The 25999-nt window shown below is 31.3% G+C and overlaps 1 protein-coding gene across 2 annotated transcripts in view; it reads right to left on the bottom strand.

The window, feature by feature from the left end:
• Positions 1-25999, bottom strand: part of LOC132714303 (protein PALS1-like) — a 60020-nt gene that overhangs the window by 19851 nt on the left and 14170 nt on the right. Inside the window, exons 3-4 of one of the 2 annotated variants that reach the window (XM_060697142.1) lie at positions 14334-14443; positions 10038-10092 (exon numbers count right to left, since the gene is read on the bottom strand). In XM_060697142.1, coding sequence (XP_060553125.1) covers positions 10038-10092; positions 14334-14443 — 165 coding nt within the window. Of the gene's footprint in view, positions 1-1984; positions 2142-10037; positions 10093-14333; positions 14444-25999 lie in introns of those variants that run through there. The other variant, XM_060697143.1, reaches the window with a different exon arrangement.

The following is a 25999-nucleotide window of genomic DNA, read 5'->3' as shown; positions in this document are numbered from 1 at the left end:
TTCCACTTATTGCGTTTGACAATTGTATGAAGTTGTTTTAAATTCCAACCAGTTGTTTTCAAGTTATGCCCCGGACAAGGAAAAGTAACAAAGGGCAATAACTCTGTAATTAGTCAAGATAGAGTTATGGTTCTTATGCACTGCACTTCCTCTCAATGTGCTTGACCATTGTATGTAGTTATATTGAATTCAAACTATTAGTCTTCAAGTTATAGTCCGGACAAAAAAAAAGCAATGGAAAAGCAACAAAGGGCAATAACTCTGTAATTACTTTAGATAGAGTTATGGTTCTTGTGCACTGCACTTCCACTTATTGTGTTTGACAATTGTATGAAGTTGTTTTGAATTCCAACCAGTAGTTTTCAAGTTATGCCCCGCACAAGGAAAAGTAACAAAGGGCAATAACTCTGTAATTAGTCAAGATAGAGTTATGGTTCTTGTGCACTGCACTTCCTCTCAATGTGCTTGACCATTGTATCTGGTTATATTGAATTCAAACTATTAGTCTTCAAGTTATGGTCTGGACAAAAAAAAGCAATGGAAAAGTAACAAAGGGCAATAACTCTGTAATTACTTTAGATAGAGTTATGGTTCTTGTGCACTGCACTTCCCCTTATTGTGTTTGACAATTGTATGAAGTTGTTTTGAATTCCAACCAGTAGTTTTCAAGTTATGCCCCGGACAAGGAAAAGTAACAAAGGGCAATAACTCTGTAATTAGTCAAGATAGAGTTATGGTTCTTGTGCACTGCACTTCCTCTCAATGTGCTTGACCATTGTATGTAGTTATATTGAATTCCAACCATTAGTCTTCAAGTTATGCTCTGGACAAGGAAAATGCAACGGACGTCTGGACCGACCGACCGACCGACCGCCCGACCGACCAACCGACCACCGGGTGACTCCTATAAACCCCCCCAAACTTCGTTTTTGGGGGTATAATGACATTGAACAATAGATAGAATTCTCCTTGCAAAACACTTCAATGTTATGACTGCTATGCAAGTATCATAAACTAAGTTATGTACATTTTACTCCCAATCACAGGAGAGTAAAGAATTCAAATACAATACAAACACGATAAATTTTGTACCATGAAATGAAAAAGCCAAAAATATTTCAAAATAACCTTCTAGCATAAAATCAACCTACTAAATATACGATTTTATAATACCCTTTAAATCCAATTTCTATTTACATCATAACTTTATAAATCCACAGGCACTCCATTATAATGACTCAGCTTTTAAAACTTTTGCCAAAATATTATTTTGACTTTGTATTCAATGTGCCAACAATAACACAATACAAAACCTTACATGCAAAGAATTATCCTGCTCCACTTTCAAAACAATTTACCTATCTGAATCACTGTGGGATTTACCTATCTGAATCACTGTGGGATTTCACTGTCAATTTCAACCACTGAATATTAGTACAACTATTATATACTGTGAAATTTAACGTAAAATTCTCTACTTTAGGAGATGCATTTCAAAAATCAATAAGAAACTTAATATCGATTAAAATCTATCTGAAAATAATAGCTTACATTCATAAAATGCATACTATTGAAACTTGAGATGTTTAAACTTGTTCATTTTTATATCAAGGTTACATATGCATTATGACGTTATCATGTTATTTATATACACCAAAAATAACTAATATACACTTATAATCTACAGGTGATAATGCTATTTTCTTCCTGTATAATAATAATGTCCCTGTCATACACTCCTAAATCTTATGGTAATTTTACCATTCTCAGGTATTCAAGTGATATTATGTCATGTGACATCTAATTTTTCACAATCTCACAATCTGTATACCAAACAGAGCATTTCATACAGAACATATACATATAGATAGTTATGCTCATTTTACACATCAATCAGCTTGTCACAAAAACTTATGAAAAACAAATATGACTCATCTAGATGATAAAAACATTGCAAACGGTGAAAGAAAAACTACCAGCGTACCATCCATTAGTTTCTCACTGTGTCACAGCCTTACATTATAGTACGTGAATGATTTCAATTTTATATCCTTACAATTTTTCACATCAACAATAATTTATCATATCTCACAAAGTGGCTGTCAATTACTTAAATAAATGCATTTGTTGACAAAGATGATTTCATACCCTCTCTAAAACTATTTTACAATCTGTAATGCATTGAGGCATAACATTGAGGCGTAACGTCACAAAACTACGCCATAAAACTCATACATCTTTGAGAGCACTTATAAACCTAGTATAGACTTGTATAAATAATGAGAATCATTGAGACAGTTGTTAATGCAAATCATCTACTAAAGTTACATATTATTATACTGGAAATACTGCTTATATTTCAACAACTGAGGAAGTATTCAACTGAAAATGTTCACCATTAATGTTGTATTTTCAGAATCATCAGCAGAATTTCAACTAGAAATTCTATTACATTATAGCTTGTTTTGAAATGTCAATCAAGAACTTTATCTGTAGAAGTGTCAATAAAACATTTAAAACACTGTTTTAATGATATATGAAATGAAATTACTCTTTGTTACATCAAAACAAATTTAAATATTAAACATGTAAACATTGAAAGCAAAAATATGACCAAAATAAATAAAAATATAACCAACATCAGCTGTCTATCTTAAGGTCAAAGGTCAAACACAGGTAACCACTTTTTAAAAACCTAATCCACTTTGAACTATGAAACTTTATCTGATTAAGAAGTATTGTTTAAAATCAATGTATGTTGCACCTAAATTAATGGTTAAATCACATTTATGGAAATAACATTCAACAATTTTATATAGAAAAACCTCTTGAATTTTATATCCTTCTCCTCAGCATATCTCCACCTGTTTAATAGCTGATTAAGTGTATTTGACATGTCAGATAATCCCTCATACTGTTACACTGATAACTCCTAATGAAATTACAATAGCAAGAGGAGACAACTCTACACCCACCCTGATAGCAACCATACAGTTATCTATGAAATGATTCAACTTAAAACAATACTGATTATTTTCCCAACAATTGTTTACAAATAGCTGAAACATTACCAATAAACCAACAGGGCTGATTAAAGAAACATAACTATGTAAATCCAGAAAGACCACTATTGGATATGGTCCAAGACAGAAGACTTTTATCTTACTGGTCAAACAAGTGACCACAAACAACATCATTTACTCTATTCAGTAGAATATTGATCACAGAGAAATGAATGTCTTCTAAAATGAGAATTCTTCATGTATTCATTACATATAGCTGTGAAATATTTTGAGCATTACTGGACTGGTAAACCAGTGATAATGTAACAATGATGTGTTCGGTGAACTTCATCCAAATTTACAGACTGTGCATGAACATCATAGTTATCCTATGAGCATTGTAAAATTTAAACGTTTAAACATTTCGAAATTGAAAATAAAACAAAACATTAAAGCCACCACTGCTGGCACCAGCATTCACATGGATTAAATTACCAGTTGGTCTAGCGTTAGTTACTCATTTTTTCCTTTCAGTCTGCAGCTAGAATTTAGAGATTCATTGTTTTCAATATTTTCAAATATCAAATTTGAGGATAATATATCATTAATATTCAATTTGATACAAAATACAATCATTGCCACACTAGCTATTATTTCACTGCTGTGGATAGATCTGGATAGAATACTGTCCATGAAAATTTATTTCTAAGATATTTTGCAATAATTCATGTTTAAGGTGTGAAGCTTTTAATTTGAAATATAAAAAACTTTCGTATTTGTTATGAATTCAATATTTGAAGCAATCTTCATAAACAACTAAAATGTTCGAGCACCATTTACATAATTGAAATTATGCAAAATATGTAACTTTTGACCAGTTTTAATTCTATGGAGCTTCATTTTAGACTTCAATAATGATCATAAACATTTAACTTATCTGAATTTATGTTAATGATAAAACACAGAGTAACAAGCAAATTCGTTGAATTTATATCCCCCGCCGAGTACTGGTTATTATTAACACAACAACTGAAGACATAAGGCTTTTTTTATATATTAATCATGGCATAAACAGTAATATTCTTTGAACTTGATAAATATTCAGGGAAATAACAGAGCCATAAATTTGTGTTAAATAGTAAAATCTGGAAATGCCAATGAAATGTATGCATACTACATAACTAATCAAGGGCCATACATCTGAGTTATAAGTATCTGACTGGAACAAGGCGACTATATGCACATCTCCTCTTAGTATCCCGTAAAGTTTCATTGAATTCCAGCCGGTGGTAGCAGAGAAGTAGCGAGGAAACAAATATTTTTCTATATGGATACTGCATAACTAATCAAGGGCCATAACTCTGAGTATAAGTGTCTGACCGGAACAAGCCGATGATATGCGCATCTCCTCTTGGTATTGAAGGTTCCCATAAAGTTTTGTTGAATTCCAGCCAGTAGTTGCAGAGAAGTAGTGCGGAAACGATTTTTACTCTATATGCATACTACGTAACTAATCAAGGGCCATAACTCTGAGTTAAAGGGTCTGACCGGAACAAGCCGACGATATGCGCATCTCCTCTTGATATTGATGATTCCCATAAAGTTTCGTTGAATTCCAGCCAGTAGTTGCAGAGAACTACTCCGGAAACGAAATTCGGACGGACGGATGGACGGACGGTCAGATGCGCATCTCCTCTTGATATTGATGATTCCCATAAAGTTTCGTTGAATTCCAGCCAGTAGTTGCAGAGAACTACTCCGGAAACGAAATTCGGACGGACGGATGGACGGACAACGCCAAAACTATATCCCCCTCCCGATTTCATCGGCGGGGGATAAAAAGAGCTCATTTAATATTCTATAAAAGCCAACACCTTGACAATAACTAAGGACATGAAGTTGTCTACCCACTCTCTTGGAAAACAAAAGTTATACAGAAACTTATATCCATTGTAACAAAATTACATGAATACCCTATCAATGAACTGTTAAAAGAGAAAATGTACCCGAATATTTTCTTTCATGGAACCAAGAAAGTTTTTAATTATACTATCACTAGTACGGAGCCAGGCAAGCCTGCTCACGCATTTTTATCAGACTGCACATTTAAGATTGATGTTGAAACCCCTCAACCTTCAAAGCAGAACTGGACTATTTCCAAATTTAAAGCTGCAGCTAGGACATGTCCATTGTATTAATGTAGGAGGTCAAAGGTTAAACTGTCTAGCATTTCTGACAGACTAAACATTGCCAGACTACTCCACAGGTACAATTCCTCACTTCCTCCTCTTACAATATCATGAGGAATGCTTTTAGATGGGAAACAGATCAATAAGGTAATATATATTTCATCCTTGATAAAGTATTTGATGCCCCACAGGAATTGAATACAGCAAGAAAATTGGCTTAAGACTTGATACTTATGAGGTGACTTGACCACAGATCTCCAGGGAAACAGCCATATTAAGGAAAAATGTCAAATGGAATGTGAAATGAAACACTAGATTAAGAGCAGTTTTTCAGATGATAATAATATCTTGTAATAAAATTAATCCATACTACTTTTAATTACCTAATATCTCTTATAATTCATATGCAAGACACTGTACATGCTTAATTTTTGCATATATTACAATAACAGTATAATTCTTCTTCCAAGAAAAACTGTAATCAAATTACTTAAGATGATTATCACAAGCATTCTTAATAATTGCATGCATCAAAATGATGTCAAATAGGAACTCTTCAAACAGAAAGTGTGCTAATTTTGAAGTTTGATGTAAAACAGAAGCTATAATAAATGGTTATATTTTTTTTAAAAATGCCCTTAATTTGCAGCAATGAAATATAACCTGATAATTGAGCTATGAATTCAACCAATCAAATTTTAAACAAAGAAATAAAGAAAAGGAAAAACAAAACATCACCTTTAAATTCTATTGAGTCCCAGCGATAAACTAAGAGATCTGAAATCTTGAATTTTAACAGAAATTACATTTAACCTTCAAAGAAACAAAAAAATGATATGTACTTTTTCATAATTTTCCTCAAAAAAAAAATCTTAGCTTTTAAAATTAGTCAAGCTAAAGTTGAATCTGTAATAGACATAGCATTTAGTGAAGTTTCTGTAATACATGTAGATGATAGTAATTTGCCCGTGGCCGTACAAGCAGTCTATACTTACTGGCCGTTAATGAAAGTCCTGTCAATAACACAGTCACTATCCGAGACACAAAACCAATCTCACTGTTTTTTCATTATCTGAAGGTTTCAGGACAGTTGTTACAACAATATATCTCGCTTTCTCATCATTTTATCTTAAGGTTTATTTTTCCAGCTTCGTGTTGTTGTTTTTTTTTATTCATCTGAGAGAACCTAGACTGTCAATAACACACACATACACACATATATATATATTCCAGTACACCAGCAGTTAAATAACTTGTTCAGTGATCAAACCTCTATATACACAAAATAAGTTCCCAACTCACAAGTATAAAACAAAAAATTTGACGGTTTGAAATTAGAAGATTAATCTTATTATTTCTGCACTTAACAACTAATTCTAGAAAAGTTTATTTCCTTATAAAGATATGATATCACTAAATACTACAAGCAAGAAATCAGCTGTTCATAAACCCATTATTTAAATCTCTTGTCCTGCAAGATTCTCAAATTATCTGTCTTTCTGAGAACACGCACATTAAGAAAAGGATGCAAAAAATTAGTTAGCAAAAGGACATGATCAATATGAATATCAAAGGAGAGCGAGCAACAAATCCTCTAAACACATCTTTCTTAAAAAAATTGGCATTTACTCCAGCTATGAATTTCGAAAAGCTTATAATTTTTTTTTTCCCTGGAAACTGCTGGAATCAAGTACATAACAGTTACTCTGGTAATTGGCCTTGTTAAGCATATAAAATGCATGAATACAACAACATAGGTACAAAGTAGAATTTTGTTGACAAACAGGTTGATACAGTGTCATCCAAGTACCACTTTAATAGTACCTTAATAAATTATTTTACCCCGGCATTAATAGTTGTACATTTATTAGAATTCTTTGAACCATTTTCAATTGACAAATATGAAACATTTTTTAACAGAGCATTACCGGGTAAAAGTACTTTGAAAAGGGGACCATGTAAAAATGGAATACTTGAAATATTTAATAGAAAAGGATTGGTGATAGATTGATGTTGAATGAAATATGAAATATAGACAGCATTTGATTAAGCTCTGATGTAGATGTACATGTATTCTATGTTGACAATGAAGCTTTTGAATAAATAAAAACTATACATACCAATCAAATTAATTAGACTTTGAAAACAGTAATTGTAAAATACTGCATGTATAGGCAAGTATGATATCTTTCTCAAGTGCATGCATAAAGGCATGTGCAATCAAACTACATGTAATGAATTTTGTAGACCACAAGGATTAGTCATTTCTATACTGTAAACCTCGGTACATGTAAAATATCTAACATTTAACACAGTATCATATAACAGATAACAAGGATATGTGAACCAGTCAATAAAGTACAGTCATTATCTTTCCCTTTATATTTCACTATACTTTTGATACCAACATGCAACCCTATTAGAATAATATATCATTTAAAAATGGCTTTAAATATGTATGTCATGTATATTATTTTACACCGCTAAAAACTGACCAATGAAATATACTGATCAGCAAATTTACTTACTTCCAGCAAATTTACTTTAATACTTATCAAAATGTTGCTTTATTTAGAAATTCTATTAGAACTTAGATTGCAAAAATTATAATTCATCCTAATAATCAAGAAACCTAGCTTAAAGATGATAAGTAATATATAAAGTTGTCAATACAAGCAGTGATCACTATTATAAAGCACAAATTAAGTAAACATAGCATGTCAAGTGTACACACTTGTGATTAGCATTCAAACTCTTTATTTTTTGTATAATATACAGTCGCAACTGTAAATAACAAATTCCTCACAAACATTGCTCTTCAATAAATATTAAGCATCAGCAGGAAATATTCACATACTTTCATACAACCAACAAGAGCTGTCACAGGAGACAGCGAAGCTCGACTAATAAAATACTGGACGCAGTAAGGAGGACAAAACTATGAAAGAAAAATAAATTATGTATAATTATGTATTAAGTTATAGTAAAAAAATAACATTTGTTAACATAAATTCCAAGATCAAGGGGAATAATTCTAGAAATAGTCATGCTAGAGTTATGGACCTTGCCACACAACATTTGTGTAATGATAAGAAATATATAATTGAAGTTTGAAGTAGATACCTTAAAAAGTAAAGAAGTTATTATATTTCTTAAAGAAAATCCTAAGTTCAAAGAGAGATAAATCTGTAAATATTGCTTCAAGAGTTATGAACATTGTCACATAAAATGTAATTGATGATAAGGAATAAGTATTTGAAGTTAGAGGTAGATACCTTTAAAAATAAAAAAGTTATAATAAAAAATAACATTTTTCTAGTAAAAAAATCTAAGTTTATGGGGAGATAATTCTTGCAATATTGGTGCTAGAGTTATGAACCTTGTCGAATAAGATGTAGATGATGATAACGTAAATATATTTAAAGTATGAGGTTGATCCCTTATGAAATAAAGAAGTAACAGTAAAAAATAGTATTTTTTAAGGAAAATTCTAAGTTCAAGGGGAGATAAATCTGAAAATATTGGTGCTAGAGTTATGAACCTTGTCACATAAGATGTGGATGATGATAAGGTACATATATTTGAAGTATGAGGTTGATCCCTTAAGAAATAAAGAAGTAACAGTAAAAAATAGTATTTTTAAGGAAAATTCTAAGTTCAAGGGGAGATAAATCTTAAAATATTGGTGCTAGAGTTATGAACCTTGTCACATAAGATGTGGTTGATGATAAGGAACATATATTTGAAGTTTGAAGTTGATACCTTAAAAAATGACAAAGTTATAGTGAAAACTATTTTACTGCACCAAAACTTTAATCTAAAATCTGGACGCGGACGCCGACGCCGGGGCGAGTAGGACAGCTCTCCATATACTTCGTATAGTCGAGCTAAAAACTAATTGAATATAAACCTAATGTTAAACAGAAAAATCTCTAAAAGCGTCATGACTTGAACCATACATGTACATTAGTATTGTACAGCAAGGTTGGGGAGTGAAAGTTGCCAAGCGTGACACAAACTATTAACACACCATAATAGCTAGTAAGTTTGCCCGCAGTTCATTTTTCATGGAGCACATATTACTGTTTGACACATACAAACAGAATACTTCTCTTAAATGACTGTAATGACCTTAAATGTCACCCTTCTGACACAATTTACTTTTCCTTGCGAAACTATGGCAACCATTACACACTTGTCTTTTCCTTGTGAAACTATAGCAACCAATTTTTAAGATGGCTTCGTGAACATCGAGTTGAGCATTAATCCATTATTCATTAAAATGCAATGATACTGAGTATAAAATTTTACGACTTCCAGAAGTCATCAGGATTGATTTTCATTAAAGTCAAAGTTAAATTTAAATCTGGTGCCTTGTGTAATTAGTCTTGACACATAAATGTACCTGTATCTACAACACAAAAATTTCTCTCAAATAAAATTGTCATACTGGAGCATAAATCTTTTAGGTTTGCTTCATTTTTTTTATCAGATTGGACTAAACATTTTTTTAACTTATTTTCCACCACACTTATCGTGAGACTATTCACTCAGAAAGGAATAAACAGTCTGACTGTCAAAAATAAGCGTTTTCTAGCTAATATTTGCATCTTTTTTTTGTTAAATAATTTTCTTCCTATAATTTCTATATTGAATTCAATAGAATGAATATACTACAGAAAAATATAAACCAAAAATTTTAAATATACAGACCCAAGAAAAGACATCTAATATCAGGACTTGGAGAAATATATTTAAGGTTTCCTTTAGCTGAATTGCGCAAAATGAAAATTTGGAAGTAAAAAGGGGAAATAAACAGGAAAAGTAGAAAAGATGATTATCTTACCTTGTTCTTCTTTTCTTCTTTTTACTCTTAAATTGATTGACCTTGACCTGATGCACTGAAATGAAACAGAAACTCTGAAATAAATCCTCACAGATACAATACAATGGAATTAAAGTATCATACATTTTATATTTGAACAGTAAGTTAATAAAACAAGCAGTCAAATTCAAATTAGCAAGAGCTGTCTGTTGGCAGGACACCATAGCCAACAAATCTCAGTGCTTGATAGTAAAACAAGAGCCTACATAATGTAGTTAAAAAAGGGCTATAATTCTGTCCAAATCCATGTAAGAGTTAAGGGCCTTGGACAGTGGCCTATTAGGCTCTCAAAGTTTGTGAAGTTTCATCCCATCCCCTTAAGCAGTTTTGGAGATACCAACTTCACCAAAGTGTGATATCGACACCATGGAGCGTAAACAACTCTCTAAATTCTTTGAATAGTCAAGCTAAAAAGACAAAAAGCAAATTAATCTGGCAATTATTCTCACTCTCAAAGGATATGGTATGGTTTTCACCTTCTGTTCTCAAAATTCCTTCTACAATTGAAAAGATATCAAAAAAGAAATGAAAAACATTTACAAAACAACAATGGCCAATGGACTAACTTTTCTACATGACAAGACAAAAATTTCAAGCTTTCTCAGTTTCATTCTCACTCTGGTCTAGATACCGGTAGTCCTTCTTTAATAATTATTGGACGGTCATGACCTCATTCTTCAAATTATCTCTTAGACTCTTGCACATGAACAGTAATTTGTTTGAAAAGATCCTGTTATCAATGGTATCTTTCTCGATCTTTTATTTATAATAACTCAAATAAAACGTCTTCCATTTATTACACAAAACACAAATCATAGATAAATTCCATTCAATACAATCTGTTGCAATCTTGCATATATTTCAAAAACTTGAAAGTACAGATTTACTTCTTATGATTTTTTCTTGTCAAGGTGAAAATTTCAAAATTAAGTGCCTTTTAGGCTGCTTATTTATACAAAAAGAAAAGAAAATCTTTAATGACTTGTCATGTCCTCCGTTGTCTTTCCATATTTTTGGTCAACTTGTCCCCTACTTCTGGTCAACTTGTCCTAAATGAGTCAGCTTGTCCTCAATTTGGTCAACTGATCATTATTTACATATTATACTGACAATATCAATGAAAGATTCCATTATTTTACAGGATCAAATAGGATTGTTTGTGAAGCATCTCCCTTTTACTTTCTTCTAAGGTTATCAATATTTTATGATGAAGCACAGGTAGTCACATGGCAGGCAGAGCTAGTTAAGTTATACCTAGATCGGAACTTTGATCACATATTAGATATTTAATATCAAGAATGAATTTTATAGATTATAATCCTTTCACATTTAAGGATTGTAAGAACTTATAAAGATGTTATGATCATGTTACTGTCAGCTTCATACTAACTTAAATGTCTTCAGCATAACCCGTTTATATAATGTGACATTACACAGACCTGTAAGTAAAGTCCACCAATAATTATGCCAGGAATCTGACATGCTGAGCTCATATTCATTCATTAAGCATGGAGTAAAGCGAATCATATCCTTATTAAACTATAAAGCCAAGTATCAACATATAAAAAGAACTTATTAGTCACTACCTTATAGTTTCCAATAGGTGAGAAAAATACAACAGCACTTAGCAGTTATCTTGCCAAAATGTTTGACCATTAGACTACAAGACTGACCTTGATCTTCACGGCAAAATCTGAGCGGATGGTTAAGAAACCAGTATCATGACTTGTGCTTCTAACCTTTTTATAAATTACTTCTTTTTATTATTAAAAGAAGTGATTTATTAATTACTTTTTAATTTAATATTATTTCATTTTAGCACTCTTGCCCATGTAATAAAAAACCCTGGCCTAATTAACAGGGTCTTGCAAAGCTCCTAAATGACAAGAATTAATTAGGAAAAGGGTAGACTAGATTCTATATATTTTCAAATTAAATCAAGGTTAACCCAATTTGTGTTATTCTGGTTAGGTTTCCGAACGGGTCTAATCAAAAACTTTAATGCCCCCCTTAGATGAAAAACAAAAATGTTAAAACTTATAATGTTTAACCAGTTTTTGAAATTCATACAAGCAAATTAAAAAATTGATTAACAGTTATAAAATTGATGGTAAAAATTAAATTGTTGTCATACAGGCATTTATCCTGGACAACACCCTGGAGTCTACACAACAAATAGAATAGTAGGCTCATTCTGTATTCTATAGTAAATTACATGTACAGTACTGCATTAGTCAAAATATATTGACGTGCCAAAGCTTGATTCTGAGATATTTTCGTTCTGGGGCAGAATCTCGCTTTAACTAGAGGGGAGATATTGCCAAGACACGAAAATAGCACAATATCTCGTCGCGCAGTACAATAAGTTGGACTAAGTACTGCATAAAATAGACCTATTCCAGCAGATTGCCCACCTGAGGGTGTGATAATAAATGGTTAATGGAGCAAATGGATCTAATTGACCTCCAAAAATAGCATAACAGTACTAACTACTATGGAATATGTCTAAATGGACAGAAATACACATACTATTTCAATGAACATGTAAATCTGAACTGTCATTTTCAAGTACATAAATGGATATTATTCACCTGTGTAAAGCAAATTTACCTGTGAAAATAGTCCCACTCACGGACACCTGAATACAATATTGGAATAGCTGTCCTACTTCAATAAACTACACAAAATAGTCAAGAATTGATACTTTGTTGATCTATTATATTCAAATACAGTAAATCGATGAGATTATGTTAAAATCCAATCGTGTTTACATCAAAGAATCACTAAAGCTATGCCAAGTATTCAATATGGCGGACTGAATCTGGGTCATATTTAGAGTCGCTTAAACATGCCAAAATATTTAATATCAAAGTACCTGAGATACTCTGGGTAAATATGGGGAAAATCATCAGTTTTTATAAAACTGTTATAATCTTGTTGGAAACGTTTACTTTACTACTTTATAATTAATATAAACTAGAAATGTGTCCATAGGACACTGATGCCCCCACACGCCACTGTTCTGTCAATCTTATGACTCTAGGTCAAATATTTTTTGGACTACATGTGCCACAAGTTGAAAACTAAAAATCAACAAAGGGCCATAATTCTGTTAAATTTGGTCGCAGCAAAAAATCCTTCCTTTACTACGATCTACACATTAAGGTTGTTAATCCCTGGAAGTTTAAGCAAAATCTGCCATCCGGTTTAAGAGGAGTTGCATTCACAAAATTTCTACATAGTATATAGTGAAAAAATCAACAAAGGGCCATAATTCTGTAAAATTTGGTCACAGCAAAAATTCCTTCCTTTACTACCATCTACACCTTAAGGTTGTTCATCCCTGTAAGTTTAAGCAAAATCTGCCATCTTGTTTAAGAGGAGTTGCGTTCACAAAATTTCTACATAGTATAGAGTGAAAAAAACAACAAAGGGCCATAATTCTGTTAAATTTGGTCGCAGCAAAAATTCCTTCCTTTACTACCATCTACACATTAAGGTTGTTCATCCCTGGAAGTTTAAGCAAAATCTACCATCCGGTTTAAGAGGAGTTGCATTCACAAAATTTCTACATAGTATATAGTGAAAAAATCAACAAAGGGCCATAATTCTGTAAAATTTGGTCGCAGCGAAAATTCCTTCCTTTACTACCATCTACACCTTAAGGTTGTTCATCCCTGTAAGTTTAAGCAAAATCTGCCATCCGGTTTAAGAGGAGTTGCGTTCACAAAATTTCTACATAGTATATAGTGAAAAAATCAACAAAGGGCCATAATTCTGTTAAATTTGGTCGCAGCAAAAATTCCTTCCTTTACTACCATCTACACCTTAAGGTTGTTCATCCCTGTAAGTTTAAGCAAAATCTGCCATCCGGTTTTAGAGGAGTTGCGTTCACAAAATTTCTACATAGTATAAAGTGAAAAAATCAACAAAGGGCCATAATTCTGTTAAATTTGGTCGCAGCAAAAATTCCTTCCTTTACTACCATCTACACATTAAGGTTGTTCATCCCTGTAAGTTTAAGCAAAATCTGCCATCCGGTTTAAGAGGAGTTGCGTTCACAAGATTTCGGGACGTACGGACGGAATGACGGACGGACGGACAAGTGCAACGCTATATGCTCCCACATTGTGGGGGCATAAAAAGGAGTGAAATTACAGACACTTAAAAGAAAGAAAATTTTACTTTAAGTATAGGTTAAAGTTTATTAGTATGTATTTACAAAATTAAATAGGTTACTAAAGAAGATTAACTTACTTTATGAATATATGCTATGACTTCTCCATGTGATGCATTATCTAAACATTTTCCATTTACTTCAATTATTTCATCTCCCACTAATAATTCTGCTCTCTCAGCTGGTGAGCCTGAAAATAAAAATGATACAAGGTGTACAACTCTGACAGTATACAAAAATATATTCTACAGAGTTATTTCCCTTATTTATAAGATCAGATGTAGATAATTATGTCTCTGCATAGACTTTGTCTCAATATTTTAAGTGTGTGCATACATGTGAACTTTTTTCAATGATCAAGTGGGAGATTTTTCTTCAAAAAGAGGGAGATTTTAGAATTTGCAAGAAACAAAGATCAAAAATAGAGAGATTTCTTTAAATTGTGAAAATATCCCTTATGTTAAGAAAAATGTTTGAAAATATGGCTGAAGAAAGTTGGAATCTCCCGCCTAAAGTGGGAGAGTTCATGTGTATGGTGTGTGTGTTGTTGTAATTATTTTTTCTTAATCTTTATTATTTTTTTTAACAAAAATGCATGAACTATTAAAAACTTTTCATTTAAAGGCGCTTTAAAGACCAACACAATGACTGTCAGTCATTAAAAATTTAAACCCTGTATTGCATTTGAATTTCAAATGCTGAATGTGCAGCTTTAGTTATAGTTATTTGTTTTATGTACACAATACTATTTTAAAGTAACACTCATCTGATATACACTCTTTGTGTGTGTTTTTTCTGCGTTAAACTGTGTTGTACCATACAGTTCAGTGCTGTAAGTAAATACTCATAAGTTGTACTATTACAGTACAGTACAGTTTTTGTACCACATGTTATTTATATTGCATAAAGATTAAAAATCATATTTCTGTTCGATAAATATCAGAAAAGTCAGGGGAAAACTTTGTGTGTATGCCCTAAACTTTGTATCAAGATTGGCAGTCATATAAAGATTAGCCAAATGAAGATGATGTATTTTTATAAAAAGATAGAAAGATAATTGAACCAGCAAATCAATGATCACAGCACATTCCAGTTTTAAACAGTATCATCTGGTCAAATAATATATAACTTGAAATTTGACCTACATCCAAATTCAAATCAAAATGTTTTAACCTGTCATTATGAAAGAAAACTACAGAACAGTCTGACTTTCAAAGTGTTTTAGCCTGACAATATCAAAGAAAACTACAGAACAGTCTGACTTTCAAAGTGTTTTAGCCACACAATATCAAAGAAAACTACAGAACAGTCTGACTTTCAAAGTGTTTTAGCCTCACAATATCAAAGAAAACTACAGAACAGTCTGACTTTCAAAATGTTTTAGCCTCAAAATATCAAAGAAAACTACTCAACAATGGTTGTCAAAGTGTTTTAGCCTCACAATATTAATGAAATGAAAACTACATAAAATTAATAATAAGCCGTCAAAGTGTTATAGCCTGACAATATCAAAGAAAAATACACAACAGTCTGACTTTCAAAGTGTTTTATTCTGACAATATCAAAGAAAACTACAAAACAGTCTGACTTTCAAAGTCTTTTAGCCTGACAATATCAAAGAAAACTACAGAACAGTGGTTGTCAAAGTGTTTTAGCCCCACACTACTAATGAAAACTACATAAAAGTAATTGTCAAAGTGTTTTAGCCTGACAATATCAATGAAAACTACATAAAAGTGGTTGCCTCACAATATCAATGAAAACTACAGAACAGTCTGACCTTCAAAGTGTTTTAGCCTGACAATATCAATAGAACTACATATCAGTGGCATTTGAAGTGTTTTAGCCTAACAATATCAAAGCAAACTACAGAATAGTCTGAATTTCAAAGAGTTTAAGCCTGACAATATCAATGAAAACTACAAAACAGTCTGACTTTCAAAGTGTTTTAGCCTCACAATATCAACGAAAACTACATATCAGTGGCATTTTAAGTGTTTTAGCCTGACAATATCAATGAAAACCACATAACAGTGGTTGTCAAAGTGTTTTAGCCTGACAATATCAATGAAAACTACATAACAATGTTTGTCAAAGAGTTTTAGCCTGACAATATTAATGAAAACCACATAACAGTCTGACTTTCAAAGTGTTTTAGCCTGACAATATCAATAAAAACTACATAACAATGTTTTTCAAAGAGTTTTAGCCTGACAATATCAATAAAAACTACAAAACAGTCTGACTTTCAAAGTGATTTAGCCTGACAATATCAATGAAAACTACATATCAGTGGCATTTGAAGTGTTTTAGCCTGACAATATCAAAGAAAACTACATAACAATGTTTGTCAAAGAGTTTTAGCCTCACAATATTAATGAAAACCACATAACAGTGGTTGTCAAAGTGTTTTAGCCTGACAATATCAATGAAAACTACATATCAGTGGCATTTGAAGTGTTTTAGCCTGACAATATTAATGAAAACCACATAACAGTGGTTGTCAAAGTGTTTTAGCCTGACAATATCAATGAAAACTACATAACAATGTTTGTCAAAGTGTTTTAGCCTGACAATATCAATGAAAACTACATAACAATGTTTGTCAAAGAGTTTTAGCCTGACAATATCAATGAAAACTACAAAACAGTCTGACTTTCAAAGTGATTTAGCCTGACAATATCAATGAAAACTACATATCAGTGGCATTTGAAGTGTTTTAGCCTGACAATATCAAAGAAAACTACATAACAATGTTTGTCAAAGAGTTTTAGCCTGACAATAGTAATGAAAACCACATAACAGTGGTTGTCAAAGTGTTTTAGCCTGACAATATCAATGAAAACTATATAACAGTGGTTGTCAAAGTGTTTTTGTCTGACAATATCAAAGAAAACTACATGAAGCTACAATGAAAGGTACCGTAAGTGTTTATCAGCTGATCTTGATCTGTGAGCACCTGACAGCACCAGATAAATCTTCATGTTTCATAGTTAAACAATTAGTTTTAAAGATTTCAATTTCATTCAAAGTTGTTCATCTATGTCATTGATCACATGTGGTATTCCACTGTACACTTCAAAACCTTTGTTTATCAATTTGAACATCTTTGTTATCATAATTCTTCAATAAAGGTTTTATAGATGATGACTTTTCTTCATTAGTCTCTAATTATTCACTGTACATTTAGATATTTGATTGACAGATAATAATATAAGTTGTTATTGTAAAATCTTTATGATATGATCATTTTAGTTGTTATTTCTTGATTTTTTCAAGTTTGTTAAACATTTAAAAAATTTACTGACAATCTCTTGACTTTCGAATTGAATAGTTAAAACTTTCATAGGTATTTCTTAAATTTTCAAATTTATACAACTTTTATTTCAACATTTTAAATGTTCACTGCACAATGTCTTGATATTCAAACTCACTAAACATGCAAACTTTCATTGGAATATTATAAATAGATAAAAACATTATTATTTTAATAATATATAATAACCCTACTGATATTGTTTGTATACAAAATATTTTTGCATAAGAACTGCACCACAGAATGGCACAGATCTACATTAACAGAGAAAAAAAACTTGGCTTCATTAACTCGATAAAATCCCATTAACAAGGGCTATTGTAATGTTGCATGTTTTTTATATGTGCTATTCAGGGCCCCATATAAAAACAGCTAACAGCAAGGACAGCACGCCCTGACAATTTCATTATCAAGCCCGTGAAATGACATCACACTTGCACATTAAATATATTACAAAAGTAGTTTCTTTGGGGAAAAAACAACAAATAACAGAACACAAAATTACCAAATTAATGAAAAATATATTTTTATGCAAGAGTAATGCTAATATGACTGTATATTTTTTCTTGCATTGACATTGAAAAATCCCTAGTCCTGCAGGCTCAAATGGACTTTAAATGTGTTTTCATCCTTATCTATATGTAAATGCATTAATCCTCTATTATTTAAAACTGTCTATTATTCCCCAAAAAATTGATTTCTTAAAAAGAAAATTTCTTTGTATTTGGAGTTCTGTTACAGTTACTGAAGTAACTCATTGGCCACATAGCTGAACCAACTTTATAGTAAACTTATAAAGAATTAGTATTTTTGTATGAAAGACAATTGCTATTTTTATGACAAAGACAAATTATTTCATATTTATAACTGCTTTCCTCACAAGTTAAGCATATAACATGCTCTATAAATCTATTCAAACACAGGTTTGGCCTTTGTAAGGGATAGTCCCAGCAACAAAATATCACTTAAAGCTCCTGTAACTCATTTTTTACGGTTTTATATCATAAATATAATGCTCAAATGAAGATTTATCAATATTTAAAGTTCCAAAAAGCATTATTTGTAAAGATATTACCGAATTTACATTTCATGTTAATAAAGGGAGGTAATTAGAAATTTATTTCTATAAAGTCTAAGTCAAATTTTTCAATAAGAAATGAATGCATATATTTTAATGATTACATATAATGTGGACAAATATTTGCAGTACATATTTTACATATTCTTCGATGTTTGAAAGTTGTTTTAGAAGCATAATTATATACATATATAAAATTTCACTTAAGTGTTGTAACAACCTTAATAACAACATACAGGATCTTTAAGGAATGGTTAGTTCACAAACTTTTCTTTAAAAACATTTTTCTGTGAGAACATTTTCATATAGAAATACTTAATTCAACAATAACTGGTATAATCATCATGTTAAAATATCATTTAAAAAAAAAAGATAATCAAGTATATTCAAATAGGAAATTTACATCCATCTTTTACATATACATTGTATATTTACATGTATATTGCAGAACATTTCCATACCTGATAATTTTATCATAGTTTTAATATGCTAGTTTACACATTTCATATTACTGATTCAAAATTACATTTGAAAGTTAAAGTAAATATAAGATTGCAGGTTTTACACGCAACTCTGTTTAAAACATTATAATATCCTTTGTATTTTGTTACACAAATCACATCATCATGTGTGATCTACTAGTATAAAAATTCAATATATCAACATTTTCAAACATCAAAATACTCATTAATTTCTAACTTAAAACTCGATAATGATTTAAAAACTCGAAAATGATTTTGTTAAATTAATGTCACATTTTTTAATAAATTATCACATCTTGTCACTTTCACAAAAAGTTAATATCAAGAAATAATTCATACTAAAATAAAAGAATATTCTTGATTGTCAATTAGTGCTGTCAAAATTCAGACCATATTATAAATTCCTTTTCATCTTAAAAATACACAGTCATGTAATATAATTTTATCACTAAATAGTCACAGGTCTATTATTTGTCCAAAAAGCCTTTCCTATACATACAAAGAAACATTTAAGCAATCCAAAATCCTCAATGTTACACAGTCTCCTTCATTTTTAAGAAAACATCAATGTATGAGAAATTAATTGTGTTTCTCTAAGACTAACAATTTTGTATGAAAATTGAAGACAAAAAAAGACACGAGTATTTGATTAACATCTTACCATAAAGTCTGATAGTGTTATCTTTCATTTCTACAATCATTATAACATATCCCTGTAATTCCATGACAAGAACTCCGAACTGATGTGAAAAATTAACGAGGCGTCCTTATTATATGGAACAAATCGTGTTGCTGTCAATAAAACTGGTAATGCCGTTGATAGAGTTTTACAGTAAAGTCAATGAAATCATCTTCTACGGCTAGAATATTGAATAAAAAACATTCTCCTTATTTGTATACACAAAAATGCTGAAAGCAAGTTGATGAACACAGTTTATCTGTGTTACTCAATACATTACTCTTGATAGAAAATTGTTCAGTAATTGCAATATAGGACAGTGGAAAACATCTAAAAGAATTTGTGCTCTAAATTGGGCTTCTATAGGAATATTGACCACACACTTTTGATACTGGTATTAGACAAATTTCCTTTGGTATAACCTAATGAGTACTGGTATTAGACTAATTACCTTCTGTATTAAACTGTATAACCTTGTATGAAACCAAATTCTATCAGTTACCATATGTTTAAGATCATTCAATACTGGTAATAAATATATAATTTCTACTATTGGTCAGAAAAATACAGACATTACATCACTAACAATGTTTTGGACCAATGACTTCTGGCAATTGACTTATGACCATAGGTATCATACCATTCACTTGTAGTAGTAGACACTGACATAACATTAATGACAACATTCAAATCCTGTATACTTATAAGTCTCAAGATAATTTGTTAGTGTACAATTATTTCTGGTATAAGACCAATTATCTGTTGTATATCACAAAATACAACTGGAATTGCACCAATTGCCCTATGATGTAAGACAATTCACTACTGATATTAGACCAGTTTTTAGTTTCTCTAGCACTAGAACAATTATCTCATGTATAAGGTAAATTACCTCTTGTAAAAGACCAGTTACTTAGTATCTCAGACATAAGATCAATTATTTCTGGTATTTAGACCAACTACCTCTGGTATAAGACAAGTAACAATATCTCTGGCTTTAGATCAATAACCTCTTGTTTTAGACCAATAATCTCTGGCATTAAAATACCAATTACCTACAGTAATTTACCAATTACTTTTGGAATTAAACTTCTGTATGAGATCAATTACCTCTTGCACAAGATCAATTACAGTTTGACCAACTTCCTCTGCAATTTAGATCTATTACCACTGGTATTACATCAGTTACCTCCTGGCATTAAAAATATTGCCCATTTACCTCTGGCATTAGTAACCTATAACATTAGAACTTTAGTATCTCTGGAATTAGATCAAATACCTCTGGCATTATACCAGTTACCTATAACATTAGAACTTTACTATCTCTGGAATTTCATCAAATACCTCTGGCATTATACCAGTTACCTATAACATTAGACATACAATCTCTGGAATAACATCAAATACCTCTGGCATTATACCAGTTACCTATAACATTAGAACTTTACTACATGTATCTCTGGAATTAGATCAAATATCTCTGGCATTATAACATTAGACCTTTACTATCTCTGGAATTACATCAAAAACCTCTGGCATTATACCAGTTACATATAACAGTAGACCTTTACTATCTCTGGAATTACATCAAATACCTCTGGCATTATACCAGTTACCTATAACAGTAGACCTTTTCTATCTCTGGAATTACATCAAATACCTCTGGCATTATACCAGTTACCTATAACATTAGACCTTTTCTATCTCTGGAATTACATCAAATATCTCTGACATTATAACATTAGACCTGCTATCTCTGGAATAAGATCAAATACATCTGGCATTATATCAGTTACCTATAACATTAGACCTGCTATCTCTGGAATTAGATCAATACCTCAGGCATAACACCAGTTACCTATAACATTAGACCTACTATCTCTGGAATTAGATCAAATACCTCTGGCATTATACCAGTTACCTATAACATTAGACCTACTATCTCTGGAATTAGATCAAATACCTCTGGCATAACACCAGTTACATATAACAGTAGACCTTTACTATCTCTGGAATTACATCAAAAACCTTTGGCATTATACCAGTTACCTATAACAGTAGACCTTTTCTATCTCTGGAATTACATCAAAAACCTCTGGCATTATACCAGTTACATATAACAGTAGACCTTTACTATCTCTGGAATTACAACAAATACCTCTGGCATTATACCAGTTACCTATAACATTAGACCTACTATCTCTGGAATTAGATCAAATACCTCTGGCATTATACCAGTTACCTATAACATTAGACCTGCTATCTCTGGAATTAGATCAAATACCTCTGGCATTATACCAGTTACCTATAACATTAGACCTACTATCTCTGGAATTAGATCAAATACCTCTGGCATTATACCAGTTACCTATAACATTAGACCTGCTATCTCTGGAATTAGATCAAATACCTCTGACATTATACCAGTTGCATATAACATTAGACCTACTATCTCTGGAATTATAGATCAGTTACATCATTCTAATATTAGACCAATGAAGTATTTTTGTCCATATGGATGCTTATTCAAATTGCCTGCTTGGTTTGCTGACAACAACATATAAACTGGAAGTGAGATGGGGGGGGGGGGAAGGATAAAGATTGACAGGCAGCTGGGCAGACATTGATATATTAGGACAATCTCATTATAAATGCCATTTCTTTATATTTGTTGGTGTAAAAATAGTTTTTAAGTATAACTTGAACATATACTGGTAGGTAAGATAGGTTGATGGTGAATACATCAATTGCTTCATTTTCTGAAAAAATGCTTACTTTTGAATATCACAGGTTTGTTTAAACATTAGGTAACTGCTTTAATGAAAATTGAGGAGACATGGAAGTCATGTTTCACATCATATTTATGATATTTTCATCTTTTGCGGGAAAATGGACAAGTAGAAGTTGTTACTATTTTTACTCTTTTTTTTAACTTTAGTGATTATCAATCAAAACACAGAGAATTGTACTGACCATGAAATAATTGCACACATTTATTGGACTTTAATACAAGCAAGATCTTTTAGGGGACCTTTTATATATATAGCATTATTGATTAAATGGAAGGAAAGAGAAAAATTTCTTTCTTTATTAGGTAATAAATCATCAAATAAAACCTTTATGTAGTTTATGTGCCTAAAGATATATAAAAGTTTTCATTCAAATAATACTTCGTCATGGAGCATACACTGAAATATCAAATTTTAGCCATGCCATGACAAAACCAACATAATGGGTTTGCGACCAGCAAGGATCCAGACCAGCCTGCACACCCGTGCAGTCTGATCAGGATCCATGCTGTCTGCTTACCAACCCTATTACAAGTAGAGAAACTGATAGCGAACAGCATGGATCCTGATCAGACTGCGCGGATATGCAGGCTGGTCTGGATCCTACCGGTCGCAAACGCACTATGTTGGTTTTGTCGTGACGTGGCTCATTTGATGAATGTTGTATTTTGACCAAGATATGAGACAATTAACTGTAGCCATCTTTGCTTGAACAACTGAAATATTCTTTTGTAAAAATACAGTACACTGTAATAAAATTGTACATTTCTACTGAAATCACTGGCAGAAGAAATTCACAAATTTATCTGGATAAATGTTACCACATGCATGGTCTTTTCTAATGAACATAAGATGTTTCTTCTTTCATTAATAAGTATGTACAGCCATGATGTCACTACTTTTATTATGTATTGCACAACCATGATGCTTATTAACTGCCTATCAAATATTTCTATGAATAATGAAATGTAATTATGCTGGCTCCCAATTGACATTATTTCTGTGAAAAATGTAAGGAAACCATTTTGCATGAGAATCGAATTCCTAACTATAACATAACCTATCCATTACTAAGACAGTTGTAAACATCTATCTATTCAAGCTTAATTCCTGACATTCTTTCAACCTCCAGCCAATATTTCCATGATTTGAATTGTAGATTAGATTTTGATTTCCCTATTTTGTTATTCTAATACAATTAAAAGGTTTTGTATTTCTTTTCAATTACAAGAAAGTGTGAATATTTTTTATTTTCAAGCTTTAGATTTTATTAAAAAACTCTCAAGTTAGATATACAAATTCAAAATTTAAAAATTGTTTCTTTTGCATCTCATTTTTTTTGTAAAAATCAATATCAAAAGGATTGTCTATTTGAATTTACAAAAGAAACTTAAGATTTTTGCGAATGATAGACTTTCAATTATTTAAATCAAAGAATTGTGCTTTATTCTATGAAATCTAAAGGCACAGAGCTATATACATGTTTAAATGGATAGGAAACTATGATGTCATATACTTAAAATCTGTATTATCAAGGAAGGATTTATCTAGCAAGTTCACATTTTTGTGAGATTTTCTGAGACCACGTTTGACATGAGAAATTTTACTTATATGTATGCTGCCATGGTATCTAAAATTTATTGTGGTAGTGACAGGAAAGAAGTTGCAAAAATGTAAATAAAAAAAGAAGGCAAAAAGATTAAGAAGATGTAAATTATTCTCAGTGATACAAATTTGGTAATGTAAAACAAGATTGTGGAAATAGATCAACTTCAAGGGGTAATGAATCTCGTGCAAGGCATTATGGGTCAGGATTGGCAAATTTCTATTTTTAGAGCTTCTTATCCCCCTGTAATAAAAGTCTCTGCTAAAGGTCAATGTCTTTTATGATATGTGGGCCTGTCTGTTAGACATAAATTGTGACATACATTAACTTGAAATATTACAGTTTTTTTTCCAAGAAAGGTGAATTTAACATAAAAGCAGCCGATCAGTCTGGAGTTAAAGCACGTCTGCATTTTTGCTGAAATTGTTAGAGTTCATCTTTTTGAGCATAAAACTTTCATCTAAAACCAAGAAATACATTATTCACTTATGTAAAACTCTTCAGTACTTAAAAGTTGTATTGGTAGTGATTCCTGTAACTTTTGACAGATTCTTCTCAAAAGTGTGTTTTTGGAAAATGCTCTTTCAATGTATAAATGTCTTGAGAAATCTTCATTAATGAAAATAAATGATCTCAAGAAAAGAGGGAAAACTAATTTCACAGCACACTAGTCACATGTCCACAACAATAGGAGAGATTTTGGTCAAATGAATGAATGAATTGATCAAAGGCTAATGTTTCCCTACTTTTCTGTTGTTTGCCGATATTTCTGTGGCTATATGGGTTTATTTACTGATCAAATAGAAATGTTTCTACTAGTTACAGAATATCCCCTGTTTCATCAAATTAAAGTATTTGCAGCTTTTACCAAACGAAAATAAATCAGAATTAAAAATACCATTGCAACAGGGTTCCATGTAACTAGAATGGCCATTACAACAAATCGTCATAGTGGCTTATGTCTAATGTGAAGTGAAAATCAAACATCAACAACAGAAGTTTTATCCTACTTTAAATCCTTTATTGTATCAGTTATCATCAGTGCTGTAACCTTGGAATTTATTTTAATGTTGATTTGAAATGTTCCAGATTAATGATTGGTTGTTGTCTGACATCTTTTTCTATAAAATCTATAAAAGGACTCTTCACACTGATTGAATTCAGACTTTTACCTAATCCAATATGAGTACTGTGATGCTGGTGGCAACTGATTCTACAAAATGTAACCAAAGCAGATTAAGATTAGAATTTTAAACAGAATAATTTCAAAACAGATGAGCTTAAACTGATGTTACTCTTTATCAATCTGTTGTAAAGACTAAATAACTTTCAGTGTTGTACTTATAATCTTCCTTCACACAAACTAAAAAAAGTATATAAAAATATTTTAGACAGAAAACTATAAAAATGTCATCGAGTTGATATTAAATTATTTTTAAAATGTTTTCCGGTAAGTGTTACTTGTATCATTTTATCATTTAAAAAAACAGGCTAGCTTTAAATAGTCATTCTGATAAAAAAATGCTTAACCCTTCCCCCATACATGCCCCCCCCCCCTCTCAGAGTTATATTATCTAACACATCCATGACTTCTGATCATGGTTTGCACTGATCACTATATAATCAGTAATTTAAGAAAGTATAAGAAATAGATTATGGATGGTTAGGAAAATTGTTGTTAATTTAATCTTGTTCATAATGTTTTTCTGACAAATTTTATATCAAAGTAACATGTGGCAACATTATTTCACATTTGCACCTAAACCTGATTGAGCTAGAACTAGGCTTTTGGAGAA

This window comes from Ruditapes philippinarum, unplaced genomic scaffold (assembly GCF_026571515.1).
Source record: "Ruditapes philippinarum isolate M1 unplaced genomic scaffold, ASM2657151v2 ctg525_1_1_1_1, whole genome shotgun sequence".
NCBI classification, from domain to species: domain Eukaryota; kingdom Metazoa; phylum Mollusca; class Bivalvia; order Venerida; family Veneridae; genus Ruditapes; species Ruditapes philippinarum.
The sequence above is the reverse complement of the archived record's forward strand: the minus strand, read 5'-3'. Positions and strand labels throughout refer to the sequence as shown.